Raw genomic sequence first — 16,350 nt, forward strand, 5'->3', positions numbered from 1 at the left:
TCACATGACTGATTTTGACAAAAAATTAAACTTAAGTGACATGACCCACATTGCAACTTGATATGAAGTTGAGGGGTATTTTTATCGAAATTGAAACTTGAAAGACCGAAGTAAAAATTGAGAGAGTTTAGTTGGTGGGTGCACTAAGAAGTCCAATGCCAAAAGGAAAGTCATAAAGTCAGAAGGTCACATGCTCCCCACATGCATAAAACAAAACCCCACTCACGTGATCTCAGAGTTTGAAACCCAAACAAAACCAAACCAGCAGCAGCGCACAACACAACAGCACAACTGTTTTCGTTACCATACGGCAAATCCAATGAAGTCAATCTCAATCCCCACCACCACCATCCAACGGCCGCGATCTCGCCGATCATGCTAGCCGCCGCTTCCACGTGGCTCCTTGAGCGCCGGAGCCGCTACCTCTTTCTGCTCCTCTGCTCCCCCATCCTCCTCCCTCTTCTCTGCGCCACTCTCCCTCTTCTCTGCGCCGCCGAGCTCTGCTTCCGGCTCTTCCGCCGCCATAAAAAGGCGGCGCACGGAGCACAAGCCGAGGAGGAGGCGGAGGCGGCGCGGCTGCGCCTATGCGAAGAAGGACGCGGCGGATGCGCCAAGGAAGACGAGAAACACGAGGTGGGGCTGCTGCAGAGGTACTTGGAGGATCAGTTGCTACTCGTTGGATCTGTGTACGATTGTGGGGACGACGACGATGAAGATTTGTATCGCGAGATTCATCGTCACTGTGATAATGATACCAGGACTCCTCTTTTGAGTTGATTGATTCATTCACTGATTGCTTGCTTGTTTGAGATTCGCTTTTTTTTTTTTTTCATATTATATAATTTTGTATATCACACATTTTCGTTTTTGATTTTTGGTACAATTTTTTTCTTGTGAAGATTATGGGAATTCTTGGAATTGTGAATATGATATTTATTTTTATTTTTTCACATTATGATTATTGTTTTTCGAATAAGAATTTAGTTAGAGAGAATCAGAGAAGTAGCTATTGGCAGATTTGAATTTTCATTTCTGTTGTTGAACTGTTAGTAGAACCCGTAAACTTAAGACAGTAGATTCGTGGTCTTTGGGTTTTCTTTGAGTTTGACAACTCCAATTATAACTAATTGGCTCGGGCCAGCTACAGAGTGTAAAGAAAGAGAAAAATAATTGATATGAAAAATAATTTACACGTGAAGACACCCCAAAAATAATACACATTTGCGTTTGTAGTTGTTTCAAATTTTTTTTTTTGGCCAAGGTAGTTGTTTCAATTTGAGCAATAATACCTTGTACTTTCATGATGTTGTAATTTGAATACAATTTTATTGTTGAAGCATTTAAGTTATTTTGAGCTATTAAATTTGTTGTTAGTTCAGATTGCCCATTATATATTTAAAGTATAAGTGAACAAAGTAACCAATAGTATGTGAAAACTTAAATTGTAACTGATAAGCTATAAGTACATAGCTATTTCATTCCCCAAATTGAAACTATAAGAAGGGTCGAAACTGAAAATCTAGCAAACTACATGAACCAATTAAATATGTTATTTGGTAATCCAAAGAAAGAAAACTACTGGGATAATAATGAAAACCCTAGCAAAAACATGTCATTGAGCCTTTTCCTTATACGCCCAAGTTTGTTAAGGTTTTCATTTACAATAATGTTATGGATTCCAAATTTATATTCTAAATTTAAATCTCAAATACACATGTCAATGTTTTACTTGTTATAAAATTAATAATTATTTGAGTGGGCCATATATAAATCAATAAAATACTGAACCATTATTTAAGATCTCTAGCACTGCGACAATAATATGTCTTTTGGCCCATTTCCTTGTATATCCAAAGTGTGCACTTGTTTCCTTAATTTTTCCTACTTTAGCGCCAAGGAAAATTCTTCCATTAATGCTTCATTTTCTTAGTTGATCACTTGATCTTGTGCGGATTTTCCTTGCATTGCTTGGAGTGATCTCGTTTCTATAGTTGCATATCTTCAAACCCTAGCCTAGTCCTTCATCTTTAGCTTTTCTTTTGGCTGGCTAACCCTTAGGCCTTATGTTGGCGCAACATTTTTTATTTAGAACCGTGCTGGGCCTCAATCTCCAACTATGCAAAGCCCATTTCCTTTTTCTTCTCTTTCTCTACTGTTGGCACCATGATGGCCTTCACACTCATGTCGGTCTACTCCTCTTGAATCTTGTGACAAAGGGACGTAGTCCTCGAAGTCAGTATTTTTTTTGTCGGGAAAAAGTTATGAGGTTAATAATCTCTCACGAACAGTTGTTGATAATAATTATAAAAAAACTTTGGATTGGTTTGATAATATTATTTCTGAGAATTATGAATACTTTATTAATGTAATAATATATTTAGTTCTTTGACATGCCTAAGAACATAATGCTTAGTTAAATTTAGAGTCGTGTTATTTCCACTCACGGTGACTCACCGGACTTATTTTCTCACCTCTCATTTTAAAAAAATAATTATAATAATTATAATTTTCCTCTTTTATAAATTTACTAGAAAAGACATACTAACATAAAAAATAAAAATCTAAAACTGTCATGGTTGCCTGGTAGAACACAAGTGCTAAGAGTATAGAAATATGGATTCACCACTTTCAACATTTTCTTTTACAAAATTGTAAAAATCTCTCATGAATGAACTTCTAATCACTATACCAATTGCCTACTAACTTTAACAATAATATTTATCTTTTCATTGATTTATGATGATTTAGAAGTTCAATTGAAATCGAATACTACATATTTCATCCAATTTGATTGAACAATTATTTTAAAAAGAATATCTTTTCTTTTCTTTTTAAGAGGTGAATCATAGTTTATAAATGATAGGCAAAAGGGAAGGAGAAGCGAGAAGGTGAAGAAGGAGGAACGGATAAGGGCAATTTGGGAATGATTGGTGGGGGGGTGATGAATAGATTTCTTTTCTAACAAAAATTTGTAGGGATGTAAAAATAAGGTGGGTGGGTAAATAAGAATGGAGAGTGGCAATAGTGCCACTCTAAATTTATTATGCTTTTATGTATTTTTTTTATGCCATATTTCATTACATTGGAAGAAATTAAACTCATAAATCTATCATAATCTTAACTTATTATCTCACTCTCTTACCATTTGGTCTACTTTTTATTTTTAATTGCATTTGCATGTAAATTGATGGCCAAGTGGCGTATCTTTGATGTGATGTGTAAGAAACCTTTCCATTCGGCTACCTAATTAGGGGTTGGAGCAGATTTTTATTTAACCATGTTTAACTTCAAATGAATTATCCATTGGCCAAAAAAAAACTTCAAATTAATTATGGATTGAGCCCTTACAATTTCAGGCCTTGTGGGCTTTTGTGAAACATGTAGTTCTTACCTCACTTGGGTTTGGACCCAACTAAACCTAAATATCTTAATTGGACCTTGGCCACACTTTAAAGCCAACCCAAATCAAATAGTTTCTACTTTCTAGCATGGCTGCCCATGGGACTTCATGAGCTTGGATTTTAATTTGGTGATTCCGTGGCAGCCCTTGTCTTTGTTCACCCAATTTTTGGGACACTTTTGCTAAAACTTTAGAATTGTGACATTTTGACATTTTGTTGTGACTTGTGACCACCCAACAATATTTGACAATATACCAAAATTATCCTTCTTTAAAAATTAAAACAAAACCTGACAAGTTAACAAAAAAATAAAAATAAAAGGAAAAGTGGTTTTTTGGCCACCCATGGTGGCTGCTGCCACTTTTATTTTGGAGTTTCCTCTCTCTTGCTCTCTTTCTTCCTCCCTAATCAAACCACCGGGGTGGTGTAGTTGGCAGGGTATATTTTATGGAAGAACGTACTATTTATAATATTAAACATTCTTACTTCATAGGTATAATTTTTGTGTTTGAGCTTTGCTAGTTGAATATATAGTAACACACTTATGCTATTACAATAACTTGTGATGTTACATTTTCTGACCAGAATTTAGGAGATTTGTATGATGTTCATGAAAGAAAATGCAGCCCAAAAAACTTGGATAGAAATATCATTAAATTAAATTGGTTTAATTGAAGCTTGTAACTAGGGAATGATTAATTAATTTTGCTGTGAGATATGATTCTTATCATTACAATATGAATTGGGTTGGAACTTGGAATCACAGATTAAAAAAAAAATAATAATAATAATAATAATAATAATAAAGCAGAAAAGAACCCTTGGTTCCTGGATCTGTTTCTTTGACACGTGTTATTAAAGGGATCGATAGGTGGTGAGTCACCATCCCAAAAAGCAATTTAGCTATTTTTGTACGCACAAGTACACAATGTAAAGCTTAACCCAAAATGAAACTTTTCAATATTGAGCAAGAGGAATGCACTGGGATAACACGGTGAAGTCGTGAAAGAACCAAATACAAGACGCAAATTAAAAAATAAATAGAAAATATCTTTGCTTTGAGTTGTTCGGTGGCCGTAGTTAAAAGCCAATGGCTACTACTTGTAACCGCTTCACTACTGCAACAGACTCTGAAGCCTCACTGCCACTGCTAAACGATGCCGTTGAGGGTGGTGTGATCGATTACAAAGGCCGCCCGGCTCTCAGATCCAAGTCAGGCGGTTGGAGATCAGCGTTGTTCATAATAGGTGATGGATTTAATCTGCTGCAACCGAGTCCATTATTATAATTATGTGTAGCTCATGAAGAAAGAATTAATAATTTTTTTGTTTTGTGTTTTTCAGGTGTGGAGGTTGCGGAGAGGTTTGCGTTTTATGGGATTAGCAACAACCTCATAACGTATCTGACGGGACCGCTGGGGCAGTCCACGGCAACTGCGGCGGAGAACGTGAACGTGTGGTCCGGAACGGCGTCGTTGCTGCCTCTGTTGGGAGCATTTGTGGCTGACACTTTTCTTGGCCGTTACCGTACGATCGTTGTTTCCTCCTTAGTCTACATCCTGGTTCGTCTTTCTGTCTTTACCTTAACTTTTTCTATATCTTTAAGGCAAATGAAAGGGCCACCGAGGGATTGCTTATTTGGTTTCAGCCTTTTTCTAATTCATGTGATGTGGTCCCCATCATATCAAAAATTCGGGGTCACATAAATCTTGTACACACCACTTAATGTGTGAAAATGACCAATTTATACCCTATCGTTTGAGAGTTTTTCAAAAAGTCCTTGGGAGTTTTAAATTTTAACCAGATATGTGTAGTATAGTTTCGTTTATAACCTTATATATTTAACGTGGTGGTTTATATATGCATTAAATTAATGGCTAATTACAAATAAATCAATAAAATTTTTCACAATTATATTTTAATCAATGCACTTTTTCATAATTTCATTTTAATTTCTATTGACCAAAATGAAAAAAAAAAAATTGCAATAAATAAATAAACATACATTACTATTCAAATTTAGATTGGTATTAGTTTTGTTTTTGACTGCTATGTAGCAAAACAACTTAGGGTTTAGATCACGGGTTTTGAGCAGACCTAAACCTTAAGCTATAAGTTCCAAAACCCTAATTCTAAATCTTAAACCCTATTTCAAACCCCAAACACTATTTATATACCTTGCACGCAATTTCTATACCCTAAACTAAATTAGGGGTAACGTCATAATTTTACGTCCATAAATAATGAAAAAAATGGATGGACAAATTGATATTTTCTAATGCACTAAAGTAGATGACATTATCAAGTGGATTGAACTTTGCGACTAAAATGAGATATAATTTCAAAATTCATTACCTTTATGGGAAAAGAAAATTTATATTGACTATTATGTAATATTGAAATGTTTTATTGATTTAAATGTAATTTGCTATTAAATCAATTTTAAAAAACTAATTTAACGTGTACAGAATGAACATTTTCGTCTAACAAATTGACTAATTTTTTAATAGCCTTTATTTTAAATTAAATTAAACCACAAAGACTTGACTAAAAAATTAAAATGACAATGACCTAATTGAAAAAAATACCCAAACAAGACGGAATTAGTCATTTTTTCCTTTAATAAATTTCTTAAAAGCGACTTTTTAATACTTCATGATTTTTATGTACTCTAAAATCTACATTGAATTCATTGATTGAATACCACTAAATTTTTACACTTCTTAAAACTGTGGATCTAGAAGGCAACATGAATTCTTTTGAGATTCTCCGAAATCTATATTCAATACACTCTCCTTAGGTCCAAGTCATTACATGTTTTTCCTTAATTTTCTCCAAGTTCAAGAATTACAAAGTCATTGTAATCGCTTTCTCTTAATATTTCAATAGTTTTTTATTTTTTAATTAAGACTTCAGTTCTAATCAATATGTTATATTAGCATGAAGCAATTTAATCAAAATTGTCATTTTTTCAAGGGTTGATTGTAACAATGATTGGTAAACTATACCTTGGTGTCCACTTTGGTCTCAACATTAATTTTCGTCGAAAAAAATCTGAATTAAAAAAATGGTGTCTAAATTAGGTTTGGTCCCGGTGGTTCATTTTGTCAAATTTCGTCTAAGCATGTCAAATAGGCAACCCACTTCCACCATCAACATATATCCCTTCTCTCTCATCTATGAACATGGACTCTTTCTCTAAACTCTAAAGCACACCAAAGAAAAAAACAGAGGAATATTGACATTATCTGAGATCTTACTTGAAGACATAGGAACAGCTAAGCACACCCATTTATGGCATTTAAGCTTTTTTTTTTTCTGAGAAACAGTCAACTTCAAAATCAAACCTCTATGCCAACATGTATCAAGAGCAAGCAACAGATTTTTATAGAAAAGAAATTAAAAGTGAAATTTGCATATATATTGATAAAAAGGACTGGGGGTTAGAGTTAAAGAAAACTAGAAAAGTGAATGCCCCATAAACAACTCACGGCATGTAGCGAAATTTGTGCAAAAAACTTGATAGTATTGATGGCAGGGACCAAACTGACACTTAATTTGAAACTTGGACATTATTGTAGCAATGGTCCTTAACTATACCCCAAGAATGATTAGCGCAAACAAAATGGCAAAGAAACAATTCTCGGATTTGCTTAGAAATGATTGTGAATGCGAGTTCATCACTATTTTTCGCTTCTTGCTAGATATTATTGTTAATTATTCTTGACTCAAATTGAATGCATCACATGCAGGGATTGGTCTTGCTGACGCTGTCAGCTATGCTTCCTTCTCTTAGTTCTTCTGACTGTCAAATTAGTACCAACAAGCTGACATCATGTTCTCCTTCTCAGCTCCAAGTAGTATTATTCTTCTCCTCTCTGTATCTTGTGGCAGTTGGTCAAAGTGGACACAAGCCTTGCATTCAGGCTTTTGGAGCTGATCAGTTTGACGGACAAGATCCAGAGGAGTACAATGCCAAAAGCTCATTCTTCAATTGGTGGTTTTTTAGCATATTTGCAGGCACATTAGTTATAGTAGTGATCTTAAACTATGTACAAGACAACTTGAGTTGGGGTCTTGGATTCGGAATCCCTTGTATTGCAGTGGTTGTTTCACTGGTTGTTTTCTTGCTTGGAACTAGAACTTATCGGTATTGCATTAAAGGGAACGAGGCCAGCCCCTTTTTAAGAATTGGTAAAGTGTTCATTGCTGCATTGAGGAACTGGAAGACTACCCCTTCATCGTATACTAATGCGGATTCTCATGGAAGCTTGCCTATAGAAAGTTCTGAACAATTCAAGTAAGAAAATTTAACTTTCGTTTTTATCCATATCTAATTCTTTTGAATTTGTTTGCACACATGCATCATGGAGATTTAAAAAGGGGGACAGGAGCAACAAGAATCAATTATGAATTTTGATATATTTTACATGTGAGGAAGTTAATTTCTTGTAGGCGTATTTCAATGCTCTATATTTAAAAGTTATTGTAATTCGTACTTAACGAATGCCATGCATGATGGCCTAATGTTTTAGGTTCCTCAACAAGGCCTTGCTTCCACCAGATTCTTTGAAGGAAGATGGGAAAGTGTGTAGCGTTGTTGAGGTTGAAGAAGCAAAGGCAGTACTTAGGCTTGTTCCAATTTGGGGTACATGCTTGGTATATGCTATTGTGTTTGCACAGCCCTCAACTTTCTTTACCAAGCAAGGGGATACCCTGGACAGAACAGTTGTGGCAGGCTTTGACATACCAGCTGCTTCACTTCAATCCTTCAAAAGCCTTGCCATTGTTCTCTTCATTCCCATTTACGACCGCGTGTTTGTTCCCACAGCAAGAGCTTTCACCCGGAAACCATCCGGTATCACAATGCTACAGAGGATAGGAACTGGGATGGTTTTATCCGCTCTTTCCATGGTAGTTGCAGCTCTAGTTGAGATGAAGAGGCTTAAAACTGTTCAAGAATATGGTTTAGTTGACAAGCCCAATGTGACTATTCCAATGAGTGTGTGGTGGTTGGTTCCTCAATATCTGTTACTCGGAATTGCTGATGTTTTTACAGTAGTTGGTCTTGAAGAGTTCTTTTATGACCAGGTCCCAAATGATTTAAGAAGCGTAGGACTGTCTCTCTACCTTAGTATGTTTGGTGTGGGGAGTATTCTCAGCAGCTTTCTTGTCTCTATCATTGAGCAAGCAACTGGTGGAGCTGGAGGGGATAGCTGGTTTTCTAATCATCTAAACCGCGCGCATCTTGACTACTTCTATTGGCTACTTGCTGGACTCAGTGCAGCACAGTTGGGTGTTCACTTGTATTTTTCAAACTCTTACATATATAACACCAAAGGTAAAGGTAAAACATAAATACTCTATTCTGCCAATGAAGTAATCATAACTTACTATAAGTGCATTGGCAGAATATTATACAGTGTATAATATTTGGAAGGAGAAGGAGGAACAGAATATTTAGAAATTCTAGTTTTCGTCTCCCTTGGTTGTTCTTAAGTCTATTTTTCAAGTTATCAGATGCAGATTATGCTCCTTGAATGTAAAGCCTAATTATGCTGAACTCTCTGCCCTTCTCAATTGGCATATTTGTACTGCCACTTATGCAAGGTTATAATTTTCAATGTGGAACAACACTCCACATTTTCATGCTCATGCCTCTTCTTATGTCCTTGTTTTGTGGTCTTATAGTTGACTAGACTCTTGTAGTTGTTTTCTCGCCAATTCGTTGTCTTGTATTTATTTTTCGGTGTTCTTCTCTTGTTGCTCCTACTTAAACGCCTAAGTGATTGCCCTTAGACATATCATCTAGTGAGATATGTCATCGGTACCCTATCAAGCGCTCGACAGTCCCTTTTTTCACTCTGCGCGCGTGTACATGGACAGACTGGGCTTGCACTTAATTTTTTGTTTGGCTAGGTTTTCAGTTAAAAATCTTTCAAAAACAAGACTTGAGAGTAATTTATTATATTTATTTCACAACAAATAAAATACCAACATATATAATAACACATCATATACTGACATATGTTTAATATGATTATATTTGGTATATAAAAGAGTTAATTACACTTACACCCCTTCAGGTTTATCGTCTTTTCACATACATCCCCTGGGGTTTCAACAATTACACATACACCCCCTGAGGCTTCAAAACTGTTGCATATAACCCCTATAGTTAAACGAAAAATGATGAGAAATTATGTAAAAAGGCATGCTAAGGGGTTAAATGCTCTAATAAGATTACTCAAGATGTAAAGTCCAACCTCAATACAAATATTTTTTATTTATTTATTTATTTTTTTCTCTTTCAGGGGTTATATATAATAGTTTTAAAATCTCAGGGGGTGTATATGTAATTTTTGAAATTCCAAAAGATGTATGTCAAAAGACGATAAATCTCAGAGAGTGTAATTATCTTGTATATAAAATACATTTAGTTATTAGCCCATGTTATTAGCACGACGCTCTAACCAACTGAGCTAATAGGCCAGAATAGGGGTAACCGACCACCAAACCGACACCGGTGGAATGGCACAAAACGGTACCACCATCAAATCGCCAGCTGTCGGTTACGACTGTTTCAGTGGAGGTCGGTTTCGGTTGCTCTCTCACTCATTTCATTATGCCCATCAATCAAAATTCTTCGCAATTTCAGTAGCAAAAAAAAAAAAAAACCCAATTAATCAAAAATCAGATCTTGAAGTGAATGAAAACCATCAGCCGCCGGAGTCGTCGAAATCGAGCAGGGGAGCCGCAGACTTCCCGGCTTCGAAGCTCCGTGTGCGGCGGTCGTTGGGGCTATTGGTGGTCATGATCACCGAAGGAAGAAGCATGCCCAGTGGAACCTTGTGGGACTATCCCGACGGCGAGAAGTCGCCAGAGTTAAGAGAATTCGCCTGGGTCTGGTAGTGTTCGACTGGTTTTTGGCTGGGATTTTGGGTGATCAGAATCTAGAGGGAGAGAAGGGAGGAGAAGGCGAGCATGAAAATGCCCGGCCACGTCGCCAGCATTAAATCTATAAACTCCTGAGCAATGGTGAGGGATAGTGATGGCTTTTGATGGGGGCTATTGCTATGAATTCTCCGAGCGGTATTAGGTGCTTTTCGCTTTGAATTGTGGATAGAATTATGATGAGACCCAGTGATAGAAAATGCAATAAAAGAAGCTAACTAGGAAAATAAAGGGGCAACCTTCAGGAAAAGAAATACTGAGTCATTTCATTCATGAATAGGGTTTACAAAAAGGGACTATTTAAAGGGATGTTCACTATGGCAATTGATCATCAACGTACACGTGTCCTGGACACTTTCTAAGGAAGGATTAACATAACAGAAAAGACAAGAAAAGTAAAATATGACTGGAATAAGTTGCTAGCTAGTTAATGTAGACAATGGTTTCATCAAATCCTGCCCCCAGAAGATCAGACCTGTCCTCAGGGCTGGAATGTAGGAAAACGAGCTATAATGTCATCTGCGATCTCCCAAGTCGCATCTTCAGCTGGAAGACCTTGCCATTGAATAAGCCATTTGGTAATCGGTTGATTGCGCTGCTTAAAGATCCCACGATCAAGGATGTGGGCAGGGACCCATTGAGTGGCACCATCAGAAGTGATTGGAGGTAAGACAGGGGAAGAAGCAGTGGCAACACCAATCTTTTTCTTGAGTAAGGATACGTGAAAAACAGGGTGAATGCGAGAATGTGATGGAAGTTCCAACTTGTAAGCGACTTTACCAATCCGAGCAAGAACTTTGAAAGGGCCATAGTAGCGTGGAGATAGCTTATGGCATTGGCGCAATGCAACAGAATGCTGGCGGTAAGGTTGCAAACGGAGAAAAACAAAGTCGCCGACCTGAAACTCACGTTCCGTACGATGGCGATCGGCATAAACTTTCATTCGATTTTGAGCCACTTCAAGATTGGATTTAAGAAGCTTGAGGAGTGCATCACGATCTTGCAAGGTGGTGTCAACGAGAGCGACAGTGGTGGAGCCTGGAAGGTAGCATCGAATAGTGGGCGGGGCACGACCATAAACGGCCTGGAAAGGTGTCATGTTAATTGCACGTTGGTGGCTTGTGTTGTACCAGAACTCAGCCCAAGGCAGCCAGGAAACCCAGGCAGACGGTTTGTCCCCTGTAAAACAGCGCAAATAATGCTCCAAAGTGCGGTTGAGAACTTCCGATTGTCCGTCGGTCTGAGGGTGATAGGCCGAACTGCGAAGAAGAGATGTGCCTTGTTCCTTAAAAAATGCGTCCCAAAAATTACTAAGGAATATTGGGTCGCGATCACTCACAATGGACTTAGGGAGACCGTGAAGTCTGTAAACCTCTTTGACAAAAAGCTCAGCGACTGTGGCAGCACTAAAAGGATGTGAGAGGGGAATAAAGTGGGCATATTTGCTCAAACGATCAACAACAACTAAGATTGCATTTTTCCCTTTAGAAACTGGCAAGCCTTCGATAAAATCCATTGCAATATCCTCCCAAACTTGAGCGGGAATAGGCAGTGGTTGGAGGAGGCCAGGAGGGGAAATTGCTTCATAATTCTGGCGTTGACATTGATCACAAGAGGAGACAAAAGATTTCACAGCTTTTCTAATGCCTGGCCACCAAAAACTATGGGAGATGCGTTTAAGTGTGCGCAAATAGCCTGAGTGACCAGCGGATGGAGTGGCATGAAATTCCGTTAAAATCCTAGTTCGCCATGGGGATGAGCTAGGTACATACAAACGGTTCTTGTAGTGCAATAACCCATTGACAATAGTAAAACCACTCGGTGCGGGCTCACCATTTGTGAGTGAATTAATGATATTGCGGGCCACAGGGTCCGATTGACAAGCAAGTTGCAAAGTGGTGATGCTGTCAAACAATGGTAAAGAAACAGCCATAAGAGAAGGCAGTTCGTGTTGTCGGGATAAAGCATCAGCGGCTACATTAGAGGCACCAGACCTGTAGGCTATTTCATAATTATAGCCCAGTAATTTGACCAACCATTTTTGTTGTGCAGGGGTAGTGATCCGCTGGTCTAAAAAGTAGCGTATGGTCTGATGGTCGGTAAGGATTTTAAAGCGCTGACCGATGAGATATGGTCTCCATTTCTGAACAGCAAAGACAACAGCGAGCATTTCCTTGTCATATACCGAGAGGGCCAAGTTTTTTCCAGATAAAGGTTTGCTGAGGAAGGCGATTGGATGGTGGTCTTGGGATAGTATAGCACCAAGGCCCCCCTCAGAGGCGTCACATTCCACAACAAATTGTTTGCTGAAATCCGGAAGTGCTAAAACCGGTGTAGAAGACAAAGCCTTTTTTAAAGCTAGGAATGCTGCTTCAGACATTGGGGACCAAATGAAAGCATCACGTTTTAACATGTCCGTTAAGGGCCGGGAGATAAGACCATAATCACGGACAAATTTGCGGTAGTAACCAGCAAGTCCCAAGAAGCCACGAAGACCTTTCAAAGTAGTCGGTTTGGGCCACTGTTGAATACACTCGATTTTGGATGGATCAACAGACACTCCTGCAGAAGATACAATATGGCCTAAGTATTCCACTGATGACGCAGCAAAACTGCACTTAGAAAGCTTCACCTTGAGGTGTTGCGTAGTGAGTTGCGTGAAAACTTGGAACAGATGATCAAGATGATCCTCCAAACAGCGACTGTAGACGAGGATGTCGTCAAAAAAAACTAAGACAAAGCGGCGGAGAAACGGCCTGAATACTGCGTTCATGAGTGATTGAAAAGTAGATGGTGCATTAGAGAGGCCGAAAGGCATTACAAGGAACTCATAATGTCCCTCATGAGTACGAAAAGCGGTCTTGGCGACATCATCCGCACACATTCGTATTTGATGGTAGCCCGAGCGAAGATCCAGTTTAGAAAAGTACGTAGCACCATGAAGTTCATCGAGAAGCTCGTCAATTACTGGTATCGGAAAGCGGTCTTTGACCGTGACTTTGTTGAGGCCACGATAATCAACACAAAGCCTCCACGATCCATCTTTCTTTTTGACAAGAAGGACTGGTGAGGAGTACGGGCTGGAGCTGGGGCGGATGATACCTGAGGCTAACATTTCGTTGACAAGTTGCTCAATTTCAGACTTTTGGAAATGAGGATATCTGTAGGGGCGAACATTAACTGGAGCTGTGCCGGGGAGCAATGGAATTTTATGATCAACGGATCGTTGAGGTGGGAGGCCAGTCGGTGGTGTAAAAAGATGTTCAAACTGGTCAAAAAGGACTTGTAACTCAGGTATGTCAGACGTGAGTGGAGAATAATCAGGAGCCAATGGAACAAGTTGGGCTAAGAAGCCGTTGCCTTCAGAAAGTATCAGCCGCTGTATTGAGTGGCCATCAACAAGAGATGCCGATGGAGCTGTGTAGCCTTGAAGATGATGGAAGACACCATTTACAGAGAATTCCATAACTTTGTCTTTAAAATGCCAACCAATAAATCCTAGAGTTTCCAGCCATTCTGCACCCAAAAGTAAATCGCAACCAACCACAGATAGCAAATAAAAAGAAGAAGTGAAGGAGTACCCTTGGACAGTAACAGTGAGATGATGAACTTGCCCTTTGGTAACAACTCGATGCCCCGATGCAGTGGTGAGAACCTGGGTGCCGGAATAATCAATTGGGTGACCCAATCGCTTAGCCACCATGGGGTTCAAGAAATTGTAGGTAGCACCACTATCCACAAACACATGAATTGATAATTTACCAATGGTGCCTTCAAAGCGCATAGTTTGTGGGGTACCAGTGCCAGCAAGTACAGAGATGGTGAGGGGAGGATCGGCGTCAACTATGTCTGGTGGTAGTTGACAATCATGGAATTCCTCTTCGGACCGATCAGCCTCAATCATGGCTAAAGTTGGTCGTTTGCACTTATGACCCGGATGGTACTTCTCATCACAATAGAAGCAAAGCCCTTTTTCACGGCGAGCCTGTGAGTCAGCGCGAGTCCACCACTGATTGGAATGACTAATGGTGGAACGCGGGATGGACGGGGAAGGCTGTGGTTGTGGTAGGCGAGGCAGGTTCGGTGTGGAAGAGTGAGTAGAACGGGCAGAGGAACTAGAAGAGAAGTGGAACCTGGAGAGGGGCTTAACTTCAGGCTTGAGTGACACATATTTGGACTCAAAAATGCGAGCCTTTTGTCTGGCCGCTGTGAGTGTTTTAGGTTCTGCAGCCCGAACATCACGTTTAAGCTCTGGATGCAGCCCACCAATGAAGACATGTTTTAATTGACGATCGCTCCAATCAAAGGCCCGACAAGCAAATTTAGTAAATTGGGCCTGATATTCTTCAAGTGAGCCCGTTTGCTGAATGTGGGCCATGTCTGTTTCAAAGTCATCAGAGTCACCCAACCCAAATTGTTGAAGGAACATATCCACAAAGAGGGTCCAATCTTCACGGGGAAAACGTTGTTCGAACCACCGCATCCATAAAGACGCATCACCGCCCAGTTGTACGGCAGCCACCGCGACGCGCTGATGCTCCGGAATGGTATAATAATCCAAATAACGCTCGGCAGCTGCGACCCAAGCGTATGGATCTTCACCCGTGGAACCCACAAACTTAGCAAGCTCCAATTTGGGCTTAGAGCTGTGGTGTGGTTGCGGTACGTATTCTGGATGATGGTGAGAAGGGTGAGGTTGTAGGGTGGAGGTAAGGTATGGGATAGCTGTGGGATAGGGAGAATATGGTGGGATGTGAGAGAGAGTAGTGGGGGAGTGGGGTAAGGAAGTAGATCTGGGTGGGTAAGAGGGTGGTGGAGGTGGAGGTGGGTGGGACTGTGGGGAGGAGGTGGAAAAATGGGTTGCGGGTGGGCGGAAGGTAGGGGATGGATAAGCGAGGTGAGAATAAGATGGGGAGGCAGATGGATGAGTAGAGCCTGGGAGGGGGTTTGCAGAAGCAAGGCTAACCCGTGTAGAGGAGGTTGGGGCTTCTTGGGAAAAAAAAGATGGGTAGGTGGTGGAAGGATGTTGGGTGGGTGGGTCTTGTGTAGAAGATCTATTTTGCAGATGGTGTAAGGTGCCGAATGTGGGAAAAGGGGGATCTGGTGTGGTGGGGGTTTTGGGTCCCAGCCGAAGCTGCCTAATTTCTTCCATAAGGTTGTTTTGAAGAGTAGAAATTTGAGAATTAAGAGAGGCTTGCATATTGTTTTGCACAGTAGTCAAAGACGCCAAGGACCTCTGCATACTAGACAGAGAGGTCTGATGAGCCTCTTGCTGTCCTAACAGATGAGAGATGCTTTCTTGAGCCTCTAATAACTTACTGGGAAGTGGGTCAGAGGGAAGGTCAGGCTCAGGTTGGGAAGGATTCCCTTGTGGGGGGTGATGCTTGCTGCCCATGGTCAGATAGGCTCTGATACCAAGATGATGAGACCCAGTGATAGAAAATGCAATAAAAGAAGCTAACTAGGAAAATAAAGGGGCAACCTTCAGGAAAAGAAATACTGAGTCATTTCATTCATGAATAGGGTTTACAAAAAGGGACTATTTAAAGGGATGTTCACTATGGCAATTGATCATCAACGTACACGTGTCCTGGACACTTTCTAAGGAAGGATTAACATAACAGAAAAGACAAGAAAAGTAAAATATGACTGGAATAAGTTGCTAGCTAGTTAATGTAGACAATGGTTTCATCAAATTAGGTGCTTTTCGCTTTGAATTGTGGATAGACTTTGCGCATAATGCAGGTATTAGGCATGGCTGCAGAGGGAGTGCCAGTAGATGAGGTTAGACGGTTTTTGGCTCGATGTAATCTTGCGTGTGAAGGTCATTTTCTAGCCAAGAAAGTGTAACCACATTGCCTAAACCTTAACACATTTCATTTCATACTAATGGAGCGTTTGAATGAGGAAGTTTGGAAGTACGTACTAAGCAAATTTAAAATGACAGAAATCTAAAATGATGGACTTTAAAATCATAGAATTTGCAAAGTTCCTTG

General features: G+C 39.7%; 2 protein-coding genes across 2 annotated transcripts; both read left to right on the plus strand.

Annotated features, from left to right (window-relative positions):
- Positions 1 to 7: 7 nt before the first annotated feature.
- On the plus strand, positions 8 to 897 carry LOC147279647 (uncharacterized). Its single transcript, XM_086250839.1, has one exon. It carries the CDS (start codon positions 376 to 378, stop codon positions 775 to 777), a length of 402 nt encoding a protein of 133 aa, XP_086106965.1. The 5' UTR covers positions 8 to 375; the 3' UTR covers positions 778 to 897.
- Positions 898 to 4,362: 3,465 nt separating this feature from the next.
- Positions 4,363 to 9,022, plus strand: LOC147279648 (protein NRT1/ PTR FAMILY 5.10-like). The gene is made up of 4 exons (XM_086250503.1): positions 4,363 to 4,648; positions 4,745 to 4,962; positions 7,153 to 7,700; positions 7,936 to 9,022. Exons 1-4 carry the CDS (start codon positions 4,492 to 4,494, stop codon positions 8,756 to 8,758), a joined length of 1,746 nt encoding a protein of 581 aa, XP_086106629.1. The 5' UTR covers positions 4,363 to 4,491; the 3' UTR covers positions 8,759 to 9,022.
- Positions 9,023 to 16,350: the final 7,328 nt, after the last annotated feature.

Source organism: Dryas octopetala, chromosome 7 (assembly GCF_963921425.1).
Source record: "Dryas octopetala chromosome 7, drDryOcto1.1, whole genome shotgun sequence".
NCBI lineage: Eukaryota > Viridiplantae > Streptophyta > Magnoliopsida > Rosales > Rosaceae > Dryas > Dryas octopetala.